Source organism: Alexandromys fortis, unplaced genomic scaffold (genome assembly GCF_014885135.2).
Source record: "Alexandromys fortis isolate MF-2015 unplaced genomic scaffold, M_Fortis_MF-2015_v1.1 scaffold_51, whole genome shotgun sequence".
In the NCBI taxonomy this organism is placed as follows: domain Eukaryota; kingdom Metazoa; phylum Chordata; class Mammalia; order Rodentia; family Cricetidae; genus Alexandromys; species Alexandromys fortis.
Genome location: NW_026067925.1, coordinates 8,405,635 through 8,424,096, shown reverse-complemented (window position 1 = coordinate 8,424,096; position 18,462 = coordinate 8,405,635). Strand labels below are relative to the sequence as shown.

The window sequence follows — 18,462 nt, the reverse complement described above, 5'->3', positions numbered from 1 at the left end:
TTGGAAATACACAGAGATGATATGGGGGCCAAAGATGGGCTTCCTAATGCTTTATCAACAACTGGACTCTATCTCCCAGAACCTTTGACCTGTTGCTCCCCTTCACACACCAGAAGGACAACCCTCTAGAAAGACTGAGCAAGGGGCCCAGTCAGCTCCACTCAGACCCAGGCCCTGCTGTCAGGTCCATACAGCGGGTAGTCCCTCATCTCCCAGGGATCTTGGTGGACAGAAAGCCTTCCTAGCAGGAGCCAAAGGCTCCTCAGAGATCCCAGGCCTCAGAATGTGCCCCAGGAACCCATCTAGGGCTGTGTCGAAGTCACCATGGTCATGACACAGTGGGAGTGGGGTGGATTTACCTATCTTCTCATTGGCTTCCAACTTTTCTATACACAATTTCAGGATTGTTGGCCTTAATTAAACCGAACATGTGCTCCATGCCTGCTGTCCTGGGTCCTAGGGAAACTGAGGCAGGAAGATGGCAGGAGCTCAAGGGTCGGTGACCTCCTGAGGTCAAAGTCAGAGCTCCTCTCAGGACAATTACAAAACCCAGAGTCTGAAGGCTACTGCTTATTTAAAACAACAGAGCCCAGCACTGGGAACACACGAATCATAAGCCTTGCACACAGTCAAAGAGGCTGGAACAAAGGGATGTTTTAAAAAGGCGGAATACGGAATGTGGAAATGGAGAAACAGAGGAAGAGCTCTGGCCTAGTGTGGTTAAGAATGTGGATTGTAGCCACAGCCACAGCAATTAAAACAAAGCAAAGCAAACGGAAGAAACTAGAAGATACACGGCAGAGGCTGGTTTTTACAAATGATTCTTGACCGTGGTGATGGGTCAGAGGCCTCGCTCTGAGATGGGGTGCTTAGTCACTGTGCTGACCCTTGAAGAAGCACTTCTGCGTGAGGCTGGGTGGCCCTGCATGAGCCTCGGGTGTGGCGGTCTTCAGTGACAGCTATCACCAAACGATCACACAGAATAATCTTCCTCATGAACTCTGGGGTTCATGTGAAAAAACAAAACACAGCAGAAACAAGAAGCATGGCTTTCAGCCGGACGGTGGTGGCGCCCGCCTTTAATCCCAGCACTCAGGAGGCAGAGGCAGGAGGATCTCTGTGAGTTCAAGACCAGCCTGATCTACAGAGTGAGTTCCAAGATAGCCAAAGCTACACAGAGAAATCCTGTCTCAGAAAGAAAAAAAAAAAAGAATGCCTTTTGCTCTGTCGTTGTTGACATTTTTCTTACAGGACAATTGTGAAAGCCAGGAGTTCGTGGGGCAGGTGCCAGGGAGCAGCCCACTGGCAGCTGGAGTCTCTGGCCTACCAGGAAACAAGTCTTGGCCAAGTCACTCCTCTTGTTGTACCCATAGTCTTAAAAAGAAAATTTACCCAATCCAACGAGAAATCCAACCAGCACTCAGAGACTCCTTTTCAACTGTGCATAGGGAGCCCGGCTAATGCTCGGGGACCTACCCAAGCTTCCATCTGCAGGGAAGGTCTTACCCCACGAGAATTTTTGAGCAATGAAGCAAATGTTGCAGAGGCAGAAAATGAAGGCTTTTGGTTACCTCTATGCTACAATGTGGGTTTTTTTTTTTTGGGGTTTTGTTTTATTTTGTTTTGTTTTTTTTGGCAATTGCTAATCACAGGGCTGAAGAACTTGGTTACACTGTCTTTAACAAGACTTGGGCAGTTCTCAAGGTCCTTACTTCAAGGCAGTTTGTCAAATGTTTGCTCTCTTCTAATGAGAGGAGGGGCCTCTGATGAGCAAGTTTAAAAGCACAGCTTCAACACACCTAAGTTCCAACTTATCCCTCTCTGTACTGCTCTCTGTCTAGGAGGAACAGGTCTGGACAGGCTTTACAGCTACGTTCTAGTAACCTTGAGGCAGGGGCCTTCAGCTAGTTATTTCTATGTAACTTCATGCTTCCTAAGCAGGCCTATTAGTGAATCTCTTTTTGTCATATTTAATTAAGGCTACAGTTATTTCTCTTTCCCATTCAGTCTCACAGCAGTCATGTGACTGGAACTTCTCCTGGGGGATGCCCTAGGAAGAGCCCTTTTGGTAGCTAGTCTCTGCAAAGCTGGACGTGAGGTTCTGGCTGGGTCGCTCCTCTTGCTGATGGATCCCATTCCATCTTACAGGAGTCATGTGGCTGGAACTCCTCCTGGCCTCGGTGCTGGGCCTTGTCATCTACCGGTTTGTCTCCCGGGACAAGGAGGAAACCTTACCACTTGAAGATGGCTGGTGGGGCCCAGGGTCGAAGTCCTCAACCAGAGAAGATGAGAGCATCCGACCTTTCAAGGTGGAAACATCAGACGAGGAGATCGAGGTGAGATGCCCTTTCTCAGGCAGGAGCAAAAGCCAAGAGGTAGCCCTGTTGGGGCTCCACTCTGATGTGGATGAAGGCAGGGGTGGGAAAGAACTTGGGGACAGACCTCCAGTGACCCTTTATCTGTCCAGCCTTCTTCTCAAGCAAGATACAGACTATTCCCTAGAAGGATGTTAGGGTTAGGATTAGATGTTTATCTTCTCCTGTAACTCCCCAGCCTTAACCAAAGGACCAGGATGGGTCAGGAAGACTGCCAGGGAGTCGCCTCATCCACAGGTCACAGGAGTTTTCTACATTCAGCTCCCCTTGCCCAACCCAAAGGATGGAGCCTGAGATAGCTTGAAGGGAAAAGTGAACAGATGCTTCAAATTATTTGTCGTAATCTCACCAACAGAGGGAGAAGATGCCCCCTGGAAATGCAACAGCTTGGAGATCACGGGGTTAGCCATAGGTGCGCCCTTACTGTGTGTTGGGTACTCCTGGGCCTCTCAGGATCTTAATCAAGCTGCCCAGTGGGGCTCGCTATCTCAGAGGATAAAAATGAAGTGGCCATGGGTCCCGGGAGACTGTATGAATGAAGAAGAGGAATTGTCAGAAATCAGCTGCAGTTCCAAGGTCACTTCTGCACAACCCCAAAGTCAAAATAATCAAACCAGAAGGGACAGAGAGCAAAGGAAAGAGCCTCCTGGAAGGGCCTGGGTGGAGTGGGCCTCATTGACCATGCGGGGGTCATCTGAGCCATGGCCTCACTGCTGATGTGGGGGTCATCTGTGGCCATGGCCTCACTGTTCATGCAGGGTTCATCTGTGGCAAAGGCGTCACTGCTCATGTGGAGGTCATCTGTGGCCATGGCCTTATTGCTCACGCAGGGGTTATCAGTGGCATCTCCTTTGCTACAGGAAGAACATGCATCTTGCAAAGCTTAGTAATTTTGTTCTGTGGCTCTTGACAAAGTGCCTGCTCTACAGAAGGCTTGGTGAATTAAAAGCAAGTATTGGAGCTGGGCAGTGGTGGTGCTCCTGTTTAATCCCAGCACTTGGGAGACAGAGGCAGGCGGAACTCTACGAGTTCAAGGCCAGCCTGGTCTAGGGTGTGTGTCCAATACAGCCAAGGCTAAAGAGAAACCCTGCCTCCAAAAAAAAAAAAAAAAAAAAAAAAAAGAGTATTGTTGACACACCTCAGGAATGTAAACATGACTGGAAGGGAGAACGGATCACGTGTTCTGAAGTCTTCCAGTCTCTCCCTGCACCTCCCATCCCACCAATACTTGAAAGGGAATTTGAAGTCCATAGGGAGAACCCATAGGCCTCTCAGGGATCCAGTGATATCCATGGGCCCTGTGTGGCCCCTCCATGGTGTCCGTCTGTGGCCGCGGGGTTCACTCTGAATTGTGGACACAGCTCTCTCCTGACCCTGCCCACCCACCCTGACTTCTTCACTGCAGGACTTACACCACAGGATCGATAGGTTCCGGGCATCCCCACCTTTGGAGGGCAGTCGCTTCCACTATGGCTTCAACGCCAGCTACCTGAAGAAAGTGGTGTCCTACTGGAGGAACGAGTTTGACTGGAGGAAGCAGGTGGAGATCCTCAACCAGTACCCTCACTTCAAGACCAAGATTGAAGGTGAGTTTGTTTGCAGAAGCCCAGCTGGGCCTAGGGGTGTGTGAGTCACAGGGGAAGCCTTCCTGTGCGAGATGAGTGACCCAGTTGAATTGTTATTTTCCTCAATGCTCAACATAAAACCTGACAAAGACAAGTGAAGTATCACTGGTTTGTTTTCCTCGTGGTTTGAGGGTACAGTCCATCGTGGCAGGGAAGCCCCGGCAGCAAGGAAGTGATGTCATACTGGAAGCAGAAAGGAATGGGAGCTCCTCATTTTCCTGTCTTCCATATTGTTTTTCGGCCATCCCATGATGCCCATATTCAGGGCGGGTCTTCTCACTTCTCAAGCTCTGTGGAAACACCCTCACATGGATCTCCCATGTGATCCCCAAACCAACCAAGTTGGCAATAAAGATCACAGCTGTAACCCCAGACATGTGGGGTCAGGAGGTGGAGATCCTTGGGGGCTCCCAGCCCAAACAAAATAACATGTTTCAAGTTCAGTGGTAGACCCTGTCTTAAAGGAATAAAGCAGAGTATTACAGAAGGACTTCTGATATCCTCCCTGGCCTCAGCACACATGCGCACACACTCACACACTTATATACACACACACACACAAGCTTAAGAAAAGAAGGGTTTATTTCAGCTAACAGTTCAAGGATGCAGGCCATCACGATGATGTCATGGTGGGAGGAGCATGAAGAAGCCAGTCCCCTGCAGCTGCAGTCAGGAACACAGAGCAATGAATTCTTGTGCTCAGCTGACTTTCTTCTTTACATTCAGTCCAGTAACCTAGTCCGGGGGCTGGTGCTGCCCAATTAATGATGGGTTTTCCCACCTGAAGCTAATCTAAACAATCCCTCGCGGATTTGCCCAGAGACTTGTCTCCTAGACGATTCTCCATCACGCCAAGTCAAGAATTCACAGCTCTCGCAAACCCTAAAGCAATCAGATATGGAAACACTTAAGAAAAACTAGAGCCACTGTGCAGGAATGGCAGCCTGCACTGGGCCTGGTGTTTGCAGGATGGGTCCTGCTGGGCCTGGTGTTTGCAGGATGCTCTGCATGCCTGGGTTTGTGGTTCTCTGTACCATCTACAGCTATTTGGTGGCCTCAGTGCACAGGAGCCTCCACTGCATCAGGCCCCTCCTTCCCTCACCCCGACTGTGCTCTTCCCCAGGGCTGGACATCCACTTCATCCACGTGAAGCCTCCCCAGCTGCCCTCAGGCCACACCCCAAAGCCCCTGCTGATGGTGCACGGCTGGCCCGGCTCCTTCTATGAGTTTTACAAGATCATCCCGCTGCTGACTGACCCCAAGGCCCACGGCCTGAGTGACGAGCACATGTTTGAAGTCATCTGCCCCTCCATTCCTGGCTATGGCTTCTCAGAGGCATCTAGCAAGAAAGGTACAGGGTGCTGGAGGGTGGCACATGCCAGACTGTGCCTCATGTAGCCAAGATGCCACGCGTTCTCCTTTTAAGATGAAGCAGGGAATCTAGAGAGTCTGACAGACATTATAGGTTCTACATGGCAAGTTTTTTAGTGGCATGAGACAAGGGGACAGATGTGGCTGCCTAGCACTGCTCAGGCGTGGACTCATGCATTTGCTGCTCAGGGGCAGCTCCATACCTTGGCCGTGCCCTGCTCTAGGTCAACATGGCTAATAAAGTCCCTGTGCAGGGTATCTTGCAACCTACAGTGACTAGCCAAGCTCTGCACACAGCTTCCTGCCTGGCAGAGCGGCAGCTACTGAATCACCACCCTATCTTGAGGAAGGCAGCTCTCACCCTTTCCCTGTGTCCGGGGAAAGTGTCCTTGCAGCTCTAAGATTCCTTCTAGCTTTCTGTGAGCCTCTGTTTCCTCAGCTTGGAGGGAGGCTGGTCTAGGGTACTTCGCAGGCACCCGAGTGTTCTGAAGGCATCTTCATGACTCCCCTGTCTGTGCCCTTCACACTCAGGCTTCGATACGGTGGCCACCGCCAGGATCTTCTACAAGCTGATGTCGCGGCTGGGCTTCCAGAAATTCTACATTCAAGGCGGGGACTGGGGGTCCCTCATCTGCACCAACATGGCCCAGATGGTTCCCAAGTGAGTTGATGTAGTCATTCAGGCATGGTACAGCCTCGCCAGGATCTGTGTGTACACCATCCACACAGGACACAGGGCTGTTCACCCTAGGCCCTCCTCAGAGGGAGACTGGGAGCTCCCTCTGAGCCAAGTCCCCCATGGTGCCGAAGAGGGATATCTAAGAATGGAATATACTGGTCCCACCCTCCTCCGGGGGTAACACGAGAGTGGTGGCCCTTGATAGGCACCCAGGCTAACCATAGTGTACTGAGTGGCATTCATACCTTTCCTGGTACACACGTGGTCCACGGGCTGCAAGCTGGACACACCTGGTTGACCTTCATGGTTGGCAGACTCTAAAGTTTCCCTGGTCAGAACTCTCTAGAAGCTGTCCTTTCTCGCCCCTCACCTCCAAGTCCAGGCATTCCCACTGGGACAGACTGATGAAGGAGGTCGGCTTGTGCTCTCCAGTTCTGAGGCCTGTCCCTGTCCTCCTCCATCTCCTCTCCAAGGCCTTCATAGCAGGCAAAATCACCTGTGCCCATTTCTTGGTCCACAGCCACGTGAAAGGCCTACACCTGAATATAGCCTTCATGACAAAAAACATCTACACCCTGACCCCACTCCTGGGCCAGAGCTTCGGGAGGTTTCTTGGCTACACTGAGAGGGATATCAAGTTGCTGTACCCCTTCAAGGAGAAGGTTTTCAACAGCATCGTGAGGGAGAGTGGCTACCTACACATCCAGGCCACCAAGCCAGACACCGTGGGTAAGTACACTCAGGAGAGGGAAACCGGTTCCTCCTAGGAACACTGCTCACAGAACGAAAGCAAGGACCTCTGAACAGAGACTGCTTTCTCTATGGAGGCGGGTTCCCAAGGTCCCACATGCTTTCCAGATTCCCAGAATAATCCAAACACCTTCACTAATGTAATTCATCGTGTGCTCAAGGGGCTGAGATTGCTCATCCCCAGCCTGATTTTTAGTCCTCTACAAGGAGTAAAGAGAAAGGGCTTGGGGCAGAAGTCTAAGGGTTCAACAGTTATGGGTGCCACAGGGACTAGAAGTCTCACTCAACTCTGGGAGGAGGGCTAGTCACCATTCCTGTCCCCTGGTTCTATTCACAGACAGCTTGTTTTAAAACCTACTTGCCAGGCAGTGGTGGTGCAATGCCCTTCGGAGGCAGGTGGATCTTTTTAAGTTCAAGGTCAGCCTGGTCTTTGGAGTGAGTTCCAGGACAGCCAAGGCTGTTACACGGAGAAACGCTGCCAGGAAAAAAAAAAAAAAAAAAAAAAAAAAAAAAANAAAAAAAAAAAAAAAAAAAAAAAAAAAAAAAAAAAAAAAAAAAAGCCTTGAAAAGCTGGTAGTTTTACCAGTATCAGTGAGCAGGTCCCAGTACATTTAACTCATTTTATACACGGGAAACCAGTAAAGTGTTAACAGCAAAGGCAGGTAGGAGCACAAACCAGTTTTCTTTCTTTCCTTTTTGGTTTTTCAAAACAAAGTTCCTGACTGTCTTGGAACTCACTCTGTAGACCAGGCTCACCTCGAACTCACAAAGACCCGCCTGCCCCTGCCTCCTGGGTGATTAAAGGTGTGCGCCACCACTGCCCGGCTTATCAACCAGTTTTTTAAGGACTGCAAAGCTCGTCTACAGAGTGATAAATAAAGATCCCTAGAAAATGCCTCTGTCCGTTTCTACAGACAAGAATCATTTGCCCTGCTTTGGCTTTTCTGTAATCTATGCAGCCATGAAGTGATTAATAATAAGGTAGATGGAACCCTTAAAGCAGCGGCTCTCAGTCTGTGGGTTGTGGCCCCTTCGACAAACCTCTGTCTCCAAAAAATATTTACATTACAGTTCATAATAGTAGCAAAATTACAGTTACGAAGTGCAACACAAATAATTTTATGGTTGGGGGCACCGCAGCATGGGGAATTGTATTAAGGAGTTTCAGCATTAGGAAGGTTGAGAATTGCCACCCTAAAGGAGTGGAGGACTGGGAAGGCTTCTCTGGATGTTCCCCTGGTTCACTTAAAGACACCTGAGAATCGTTGGACCCATTTTTGGGCATCTCACAGTTCCTACGGCAACAGAACATTCCAGATACTAACACTTGCTATGGTCAAAGCCTTGTGTTTGGTTTGGTCTGGGACTTTTGCTGGTTGTTTGTTCAGGGTCTATTATTTTGGTTTTGTCTGGTTGGTTTGGTGCTAAGGATCTATGAAGAGTCTTGAGCAGGTATCATACCGCTGAGCTCCACCCCAGGGCCCTAGAGTTTTAATCTCTGGAATGTTATTTGGTGTCAGTCATGTGTCAATATTTATAATTGATTTTTCCTCTTAGGTACTTTTAGATTGTTTCTCTTCTTTTCCTTTCCTTCTATCTTTCTTTTGTGTGTGTATGTATGCAGCATGTATGTATGTATGTGCCTGAGTGTATACATGTGCACCGTGTGTGTAGGAGTCCTCAGAGGTCAGAAAAGGGTATTCAGTCCCCTGGAACTGGAGTAGCAGGTAGTTGTGAGCTGCCATGTGGGTTCTGGGAACTGAACTCAGGTCCTCTGCAAGAGCTCTTAACCACTAAGCCATATTTCCTGTTTTTCATTTTAAGTATCAAATTCTCATCTTTATAGAAACAGCATTGTAAGTTGGGTGAATGGCGGAGCTGTTGACCACTTGTGAAGCCCTGGGTTCAAGGCTCAGTACCACAGAAAATGTGTGTATGTATGCATGTGTTTGCTTGTGCGTATGTGTGTGTGAACCCGTGTGTGTGTGTGTGTGTGTGTGTGTGCATGTGTATGTGAGAGAGACGGAAAGACAGAGACAGAGACAGAGAGTTCTCTCTTGGACCTCAAGAAACCCAGTCCAGGAGATCATGGGGGGATTGGACCCACTCACCAGATGACGTCACAAGGGCCCCAGAGGTCCCAGATGTGGGACATGTGTCAGGGCTGTGCTGGAGACAGGGCTTCTGCCTATTACAACGCTAACCCAGCCACACACCTCTGTCCTGGAGTCATACTCTCTGGGGCCAGGCTCGAATCCCTCCCTTGCTCCTCTCCACCCAGGCTGTGCTCTGAACGACTCGCCCGTGGGCCTGGCTGCCTACATCTTAGAAAAGTTCTCCACCTGGACCAACCCAGAATACCGTGAACTGGAAGACGGAGGCCTGGAGAGGTGAGGCCCCGCGGCCCTGCTGCGAGGACCCAGTCCCGAGGCTCTGCCTCTTTCTGCCCATCATTCATCCCTGATCAAGGTCCTCTATAGAGGGCCAGCAAGCTCCCCTGTCTTTGGTGTCCGACACATCCTACCACCCCACTGTAACCAGAGAGACCCTGTGTGGAGGATGGAGAGGTGGAGGCACCCACAGGACAAGTGTCTAGTTCAATAGGTTAGTGACACAGAGGACTCAGAACTCAGCAGCTCCCCCTACAGGCAAGGAGTCTCCGGGACAGTGAGCAACCCTTATTGCACAATAGCAGGGTCTCTCACCCAGAGCCTCCACAGATTCTGTGGGGGCCAATGAAGAGAGGCTGTGGAAAAGACTGGGGAGCCATTCCATCTCCGGAGTTCTTGAAGTTGCAACATGCATCAGATTTTAGTCCTGTTCCTTAACCTGGTGCAGGATTTCACTCTGGTCCCCAGCCCCCAGGGGACCTTTCTTTCCCTGTTCAGTGACACACCAAGCGCCCATCCCAGAGCTGTGGGCAGGAAGAGAAAATGAAATGGGACGGGATCTGCCCGGGGACAGAAACACTGAGAAACACTGTTCTGTCCCCACTCTCACCTCGGCACCCACAGCAGCCTGATACAGTGAGTCTTCAAGAAATGGATGGGAGCCGGGTGGTGGTGACGCACACCTTTAATCCCAGCACTCGGGAGGCAGAGGCAGGCGGATCTCTGTGAGTTCGAGGCCAGCCTGGTCTACAGAGCGAGTTCCAGGACAGTCAAGGCTACACAGAGAAACCCTGTCTCGAAAAAGAAAGAAACTGATGGTAGAAGAACAAGCCTGTGGGCGGAGGGCTGCGCAGGACCAGAGGAGACATCTGCTCTGTCTCAAGGGGAAATGCCAGGATGTATGCCTCACTGAAGATCACTAAGATTCTGCCGGCGTGGGGGGGGGGGGGGGGGAACTGAGGCAGAGGGAAAAGCAATTTAAATGCAAGTTGAGTTTGGACTTGTCCAGGGACTTGAACAGATCCATCAAGGACAGGTCCCCAATCCGTTCCTCTGGGCAAGTCACCAAGAGCCTGGACAAGTCCTCGCCCTGAGTCTGTCTCCCGCAGAACACACTCAGCAAGAATCCTGACTGAGGGAACGCCCCTGGCTCCCTGGCAAGGGACTTGGTATGCTCCTTGCGACCATGCCTGCAGCCCCCTTCAGTCTCTGGCCTGGCATGAGCAGCCCAGATCTCAGAGCAATGACAGACTAGTACCTGGGTCCCTTGACCCTTGGTTCATCACCTCAAACCACTTTGTGTGCTGGCTCCTGAGGAATACTCAGGAGACCAGCCTCTTCCTGCTGCCAGGAGTTTCAAATTGCTTAGCATCCTAAGAGAGGGAAATTCATTTGGAGAAACCTGGAATCTTGAACTGGGGGCGGGAGAATGGTCACTGGAGGGTGGGCAGTGCTAGCCGCGACCTGGGAACCCCAGGAGGAAGGAGGAGGTGGTGTGCTCAAAGCCCCTGGGTGCACGGGTGCCACCTGGTGGTGAGATGGGTGAGAAACTTAGAACTTGCTGTCTGCCACGGTCAGCACTCTGCATTAGCTATCCACCTAGAAACAGGACCTTGACCCAGTTGACCTATGGAAAAAAATGACACCGGTCTTTTGAGGGAAATAAGATAGGCAAGGACCCTGGCACTGACCTGGGCATCCGGTGTGCTTTCCCAGGAAGTTCTCCCTGGAAGATCTGCTGACCAACATCATGATCTACTGGACAACAGGAACCATTGTCTCCTCCCAGCGCTTCTACAAGGAGAACCTGGGCCAGGGCATCATGGTCCATAGGCATGAAGGGTAAGCCTGGCTGAGCAGGGAGAGGGGACGCTGGGGTTAGTAGCCACTTGGACTTCAGTTCAAAGAAGGCAAGATGGCGTGATAAGAAAGACAGCAGATGTTCTTGGGATCCTGATGTTCCCTGCATCCTGCTCTGCTGGGACAGAGGTATTGGGGTTTACAACATCTACATTAAGACGCTCAGGTGACAGCGAGGAAACAGACTTGCAAAGTGGGTATTTAGAGGCTCACATGACCTGTTACATAGTCGTCCCAGGCAGAGAGGGTCCTTAGTAAGTAGAAGCAGAGGCTGTATTGAACGGCTGACTGATTCCTGAGTCTGTCCTTGTCATTATGGGTCCACATGGCCTCCCTCAGCTCTGGGGTCCTGATCTTGCCCATGGGACATGAGAGAAGCCTTAATCCCCAGCAACCCCTCTTCCCCGCAGGATGAAGGTCTTGGTGCCCACCGGCTATGCTGCCTTCCCTTGTGAGCTACTGCATGCGCCAGAAAAGTGGGTGAAGGTCAAGTACCCCAAGCTCGTCTCCTACTCCTACATGGAGCGTGGGGGCCACTTTGCCGCCTTTGAAGAGCCCAAGCTTCTGGCCCAGGACATCCGCAAGTTCGTGTCCCTGGCTGAGCTGCAGTGATGCCCTTGGGGATCAACCACAGCCTCAGCAGCCGCCCTGGCACCTCCCCTGGCTCCCTTAAGAAAGACGCCCCCTTTCAAAAGAAAGAGCTTAAGATTTTGTGCCCTGCAGGCCCTGGGAGCCTGGGTGCGCTCCTCCACATCTTACCACCCCATGTTAGGTCACAGACCTTAAAACATGTGGCCACTTAAAGAGCCAGGTGCCCCCAAGTGTCCCAGCTCTGGGAAGATCTAGCCACGCCTCCCCCAGAGGAGGGTATGGTGGTATTTTGTTTGTGCTTTAATAAATAAAGTTTGCCTGGAGATCAGAGTGCAAAGCAGCCATACTAATCAGCCATACAGGCCAGGCAGTGGAGGCAAACACCTTTAATCCCAGCAGCCACACTAGTCAGCCATAGAGGCCGGGCAATGGTGGCGCATGCCTTTAATCCCAGCACTAGACAGGAGGAGACAGGAGCTCTGGGTCTGCAGTCAGGCTGAGAACAGGATCATCCAGCCTTGGTAGAGGTAAGAACTCTCTAGTGGTTGGCTGCTTTGCTTTTCTGATCTTCAATTTGAACCCCAATATCTGTCTTTGGGTTTTTATTACTCATGCTATAAAAGGGAGTAGGAGAGCTAACAACTGCTCCGTCCTCAAAGTCTCCCCTCTACCTTGCAGCTGTGGGCAAGCAACTGCTGCTCCCTAGACCCAAGGCAACTCTGAATTGTGATTTCATGCTTACCTAGTACCTTCCTGACCCCCTGACTCCTAGCAGGTAAGATGGATCTCCAGGTGTGGAGCCTTCCCCACTTGCCAAGAACTCCCTTTGTCCCACACCCTCAGAGCCTCTCTGCCTTGCTCCTTCCCCTTAAGACCCCCTTGTGGGTCACAGCACTCCTAATAAAGCTCGTCTGGAACAGAGTTCCCTTCAGCACCTGTCTCTCACACCTGTCTGTGACACTTGTCTGTGACACCTGTCTCTCACACCTGTCTGTGACACCTGTCTGTGACACCTGTCTGTGACACCTGTCTGTGACACCTATGGCATCTTTCCTAAAATTTACCTAACGTGCTATGGACCTGTGTTAAGCAATATGGCCTTGGTGACAAATGATTTTACAAACAACATCCTTTACTCCAACCCACATGGGGCCCTCCTCCCAGAGGCGAGCTCACACTTCTGCCCATGTACTTTTGTGCCTACTGGGCCATGTGAAACAGCCCAGACTGGTTAAGGCAGCAAAGGCAGCTGGAAATAACCACTGACCAGGGCCACCCTAAACCAAGCAGCCCCCAGAGTAGTGCTGGCACCATCCAGACACTTATAGAGATCAAGTCCCTGGAAAAAAGGCAGTGTGGCCGGCTGGCTCAAGTGAAAGGGCCCTGATAGGCAAGGGCCACCAGAAAAAGGGATGGGCAGATCCTGCCTGGTCCCTGTGGTAAGGAACTGAGGCAGGCCCAAGTGGTTGGTTTTTGATCTACCTGAAGAAGATCCGAAACCCACACCTTCACCAACCTTGGACGACTAAGTCCCACCCATCCCCATGCATGTCTTGTCACACCTCTTCTTCTCCATGTGGGCCCTGGGCCTCCACCTGTCCCCTATAGCCCAATCCCAGATTCCACTCTAGAAAAAGAAAGAGCTGCCCAAAACAGAAGAAATGGAGGGGCACCCTCTTCTCTCTGTGTCTGCCACTCTGTCCTCCCATCATTCCAGGGTACCCTTGACGACGCCCCTCCCATCTTGGACAGAGCAGACGCATCACGTAGAGGCTAGATGAGGCCTGCATGGACACAGAAAGCCACACGTTAACCTGGAAGAGGCATGAGGAGTGGGATCTTACCACCAACCAAGTGGCCACTTTATTAATGGTTCTCAGTGTCCCTGCCTACTGCAGGGTGACCCCAGTCACAGGATCTCAGGCAACATGATACAAAAACCCAGAGGCACAGCATGTGGGGAGGTGGCCACATAGCCAGTGGGCAGGCGCAGGCTGCCCTGCTGCTGGCGGCAAGGACAAGATGCTTCCTGGTCCCTACAGCCGTCCACTTTTCCCTGAGAAGGGGCTGCAGGCTTGGGAAGCACTGTAGGTCCCCCCCCCCCCCCGCCATGGGCTCTGTCTCTGACCCAACTGCTGCAGGGTTGCTGGTCATTAGCTATGCATCCGCTTACAGATGGCTAAGCAGCATTCCCGGGCTTTCCTGGACACATCTCCCCATCAACCGGTGGTCTCTAGACCTGATCAGTGTGAGGGCAAAATTCCAACACACGATCATGACTACAAACCACTGGGGACATCATCCCACCTTCAGAGCTGTATCCTTGCAGTGGGTGGAGGAAGAAATGTGCATATCCTCATACGACCACAAGAGGGAGGGAGCTGCAGGTGTTCCCCACACTAGAACCAGAAAAGCAGCCTACAGGTGGCGCTTAGGAGCAGGAGCCCTACCATACACCCTCAGCCACGGGCCTGAGCCCCCCATGACCCGCTGGTTCCCTCCCTCCTCTCACGAGACAGGAGCTTGAAAACAGGAAAGCACTCGAGAGCCTGTCTGGGCTCCAGTCCCTCCTGAGTGCCCTGAGCCAGTCAGACCAGCAGCTTGCCCACTCTCAGGACTCCTGGTAGGCATCGGCCAGGCTGTCACTAAAATTCTGAGCCACAGGCTGCCCAGAAAGAGTCCCACTGATGTTACGGATGGCACCGTATGTCTGCTGCTGCTGCGGGGATAACGCCGTCTTCTCGGAGGCCAAACCGTTCAGAATCCGAGGCACATAGGGCTGTTGGCAGATTCGAGAGTTAGGTCTTACTTGGAAGATGGCAGGTCTGACACCCCACATCCTGGTCATGCCCCACACTACCCCTTTTTCCCAATGGGTGGATGCATATCAAGAAGTAGCAAAAAGGAAAGAAAGAGAAATAAGCATTCACATGGGGACATCTGGACCCTAAGTAAGCCAACTGTGTCTTTCTCAGCAGCCAGAGCAAAATGGAAAGCAGTCTACAGCCCAGTTCTCCTGACAATACGAAGAAAAAAGAGTGACTTCCTCTGGTTCTCAGAGAAACATCCTTCCTGCTGCTGTACTCTGAGTGACTGTCTCAGCTTATTTGGGAACCAGGCTGTCTGGAGAGATACGTGTCTGTCAGTTATGCAGCCTCCCAGACCCAAGCTGGAAGTGAAGGATTTTCCACTTCACCCAGCCTGCTCTCCTTGCTGGCTGGCAGGGGCAAGGGTGTCTCTGGGTAATTACACTACCAAATACCTACTTTCTAGGGGTTTGTCCAAGGACAGACCTTAAGAGGAGTCTTTAGCCGCTAGAAGGACAAAGAGTGAGGAGGTCACCAGTGTCCTACCCTCACACCTGTTAGGATGGCCAGAAGTCACCACTCTACCATCTGGGGCTCAAGGGCCACACTCTACCCTGAGGTAGCACCCTGGAGGACAGAGGCAGGGAAAACCGGGAAGAAGAAGGGGGCCTTTCCAACTTGGCAGCCTCTTCTGGAAAAGGCGCCCTACGCATTTGCTGAACTCAAAGGGGCACAAGTCTGCTGTCTCCCGTAGCTGTCCCAGGATCTCACACAGGCACTCGAATAACCAGCGACAGAGCTGCAACCACAGGACCTCCTGATACAGTAGCACTGAAGGTCCAACTCCCCAGGCAGTGGGGCTGAGAGACGGCAAGCGAGCAGGGCACTGTGGCCCACAGAAAGAAGGGCATCCACTGGGCAGAGTAAGCCTCAGTGGCCAAAGCAGCTTCCTGTGTGCAGGTACAGCAGCATCCTGGCTGACTACAGAGTCTTTTCAATTGACATTAGTTCACAACTAGCCTGCCAACTGACCTGGGCTCTCTTTTCAGCTAGCACTATGCCAGGGCATTCCTATGGCTTCTCTGGATGGGACCTTACAACCAGAGGGACAAAGGGCAGCCACCATGGGGATAGAAACACAGATCGCTTACTGTGAATGATGGGGGCACATGGGCCTCTGTTTCGCTTCCTCGGTCACTTGATGATTCTTCTGTCTGTGGACAACAGCAGAGACACAATGACGAACAGAACTGGTCTCTCTGAACAAAGGTCCCCCAAACAAACAGACTAGTAACCAGCAGAATAATGGGACCAGCCGGCACCAGGCTCCCAGTGCAGCTCAAATGAGGGATGGGGACAGGGGCCAGGAATAGGGAAGGGACGGAAGTCACATCACACCCGAAGAAGAGCCAAAGAAGGCTAGTACTGCAGCCACATGGGGAGGGAGGAAGAAGAGGAAGCCACTGCTGTCCTCAGAGTTGCCTGAGGCATGGCAGGCAGCCAGGTGGGTACCTTGTAGTTCCAGGGGCTCAGGTGCTTGAAGCATCCAAAGCAAGTGTAGAGCAGGCAGGCCAGGATGGTGAGCAGAACCACCAGGAAGGTGAACAGAGTGGAGGGGGCCGTCAGACCTGGGAACACAGGTGCAGCCTTGAGGCAGAGGACTGCCTGTCATGTTTGCTCTGTCAAGGAAGGGGCCAGGCCTGGTGCCTAAACTGTGGGTGACTGCTCCCTGGCCCCCACCTCTACCCCTCACTTCAACAGCCAGAACAGTACCCTCACAGCCAAGAGCACACAGGGTATAGGACCCACGTGCTGGCTAGAATCATCCCTAGTCAGCTTTTGGACACTGAGACACCAAGTAGATGGTCATTTGATAGTGGGATTGCTAGGACAGCTGCCCCCAGACTCTGGAGCCTAGGGCTAGACAGGGCAGGGACTCCCTGGGGGTGACTGTAGTGCTCATATCCTCTGGCTCAGTCTCCACCCTCCACTGAACTGGTACTGGAGCTGTCTGCTCCGTGGGGATTTCTGGAGCTATGCCACACTTGACCTAGCTCAGTAGCCAGGTTGCCAACATTATACCAACCACCGTCACCCAGGAGCACCACATTCCACCATACTGATGCTATGAATGTAGTCAGGGACCCAGCTGGCCGCTGTGCATGTGGGAATAAGGCCGCTGGCACTGGGCCGAGAGCAGAATGCTCTTACCCAGACGAAGGAAGGAGAAAAAGAAAAGCCAGAAGAGGCAGAGGATGGGAGCTGCTAAGGCCTGGTTCACAGCAGCAAAATGAATCCTCTTCTCCAGTTTGGCCGGGAGGTAAGCGAAGTACAGGTTGTGCCGGTCCACCAGATGCTTGAGCAGGATGTAGATGAGACCTGCAAAAGAGGGGCACTGAGCTAGAGGTCTTGCTGGGCCACAATCCCAGCACATAGGAGGCAGAGGCAGGCAGATCTCTGTGAGTTTGAGACCAGCCTGGTCCACATAATGAGCTCCAGGACAGCCAGAGCTATATAGTGAGACCCTGTCTCAAAACATAAAGAATTAAGGCTGGGTGGTGGTGGTGCACGCCTTTAACCCCAGCACTTGGAAGCAGAGGCATGAGGATTTCTGTGAGTTCAAGGCCAGCCTAGTCTACAAGAGCTAATCAGGACAGGCTTTTATTTTATTTTATTATTTATTTTTTATTTTATTATCTATTTATGTGAATGTGTATGTGTGTATATAAAACCAAGGAGGTGAAAGAGATCAACTCTCTGAAGCTGGAGTTTCAGGCAGTGAACTGCCTGATGTGTGTGCTGGGAATCAAACTCAGATCCTATGCAAGAACAGTATGTGCTCTTATCCACTGAGTCATTTAGCCACCTAGCCCTTAATTAACTAAATAATTAAATTATATTAAAAAGAGTCAGTCATGGCAGCACAAACAGCTACAACCCCAGTGTTTGGGAGGCTGAAGCAGAGGATCCCAAGTTTGAAGCCGATCATAGCAAGACTTTGTCTTTATAAAATATAAAATATATGATCTATACAATGATGATGATAAAATTAATAATAAGGAAAATCATGACTGAGGAGCTAGCTCAGTCCATAAGGTGCCTGCTGCAAGCATGAGGGCCTGAGATCAGATTTGGCACCAAGGTAAACACTGGGCACACATCTGTAACCAAAGCACTGGGAAGAGGAAGCAGAGGTAGGCTGCTCCCCAGAGCTAACCAGCCCACCAATCAGGGAGCTTTGTGTTCATCCATAGTGGGGAGTAACAGAGAACGAGGTCTGAGAGCAGGCATAGTGACTCACACCTGTAGTCCAGCACAGGAGGCAAAGGCTCAGAAGAGCAGATCTTTGGGAGTTTGAGCCAGTCTAGTCTACATAGAGTCTACGACACTACAAAGGGAGACCCTGTGCTTAAAAAAATCATGGAAAGAAATGAACGAAGGAAGGAAGGAATCCAATATCTATCTTTGCCCTATACACCAAGTGCATGAACACCCAAACTCACCCATACACACATGCAAATCAAACAAGATACCATGATGGACCAGAATAGAAACTCATGCCAGACATAAGAGAGTAACCATAAGGTGTCACTCTGCTGGGAATCCACTGTGACCTGGTGGTAGCAATCAGGCAGGTGTGAAAGAGTCAGCTGTCCACGAACCCTGAGACCGATGCCAGGGCCACTTACCAAATGGCACAATGATGGGGCAAGTGATGCTATAGGCCATGATGACGGTGAAGACACACAGCGTCCATGCATACATGGCTCCGAACTCGTATTCAAAGGCCTGGTTCTAGGAAAGAAAGGGTTAAGGCACTCTAGGCTGGTTCTGTCCCCAAAAAATCCTTCTATGTACCACGCACGGAAGATGGGAGATTTCCAACAGGGTTGGATGATATGGGATTCCCCTATGTATGCTGTAAATGCCATTGGTTAATAAAGAAACTGCCTTGGCCTGTTGATAGGGCAGAACTTAGGTAGGCGGGGGGGGGGGGGGCGCACACCGGCGCGC

At 51.4% G+C, this 18,462-nt stretch overlaps 2 protein-coding genes across 3 annotated transcripts in view; one reads left to right on the top strand and one right to left on the bottom strand.

Moving 5' to 3' along the window:
* LOC126502147 (epoxide hydrolase 1-like) overlaps positions 1 to 12,226 on the top strand; it is a 53,654-nt gene extending 41,428 nt beyond the window's left edge. For both annotated transcript variants that reach the window (XM_050142976.1, XM_050142975.1), the window contains exons 2-9: positions 2,149 to 2,336; positions 3,781 to 3,961; positions 5,124 to 5,351; positions 5,903 to 6,032; positions 6,571 to 6,779; positions 9,082 to 9,190; positions 10,907 to 11,032; positions 11,461 to 12,226. In XM_050142976.1, coding sequence (XP_049998933.1) covers positions 2,154 to 2,336; positions 3,781 to 3,961; positions 5,124 to 5,351; positions 5,903 to 6,032; positions 6,571 to 6,779; positions 9,082 to 9,190; positions 10,907 to 11,032; positions 11,461 to 11,662 — 1,368 coding nt within the window. In that variant the 5' untranslated portion in view covers positions 2,149 to 2,153 and the 3' untranslated portion in view covers positions 11,663 to 12,226. The remainder of the gene's footprint in view (positions 1 to 2,148; positions 2,337 to 3,780; positions 3,962 to 5,123; positions 5,352 to 5,902; positions 6,033 to 6,570; positions 6,780 to 9,081; positions 9,191 to 10,906; positions 11,033 to 11,460) is intronic.
* Positions 12,227 to 13,474: 1,248 nt separating this feature from the next.
* Tmem63a (transmembrane protein 63A) overlaps positions 13,475 to 18,462 on the bottom strand; it is a 36,973-nt gene continuing 31,985 nt past the window's right edge. The window contains 5 exon segments of the mRNA XM_050142809.1: positions 13,475 to 14,420; positions 15,600 to 15,662; positions 15,961 to 16,076; positions 16,660 to 16,827; positions 18,138 to 18,243. Coding sequence (XP_049998766.1) covers positions 14,253 to 14,420; positions 15,600 to 15,662; positions 15,961 to 16,076; positions 16,660 to 16,827; positions 18,138 to 18,243 — 621 coding nt within the window. The 3' untranslated portion in view covers positions 13,475 to 14,252.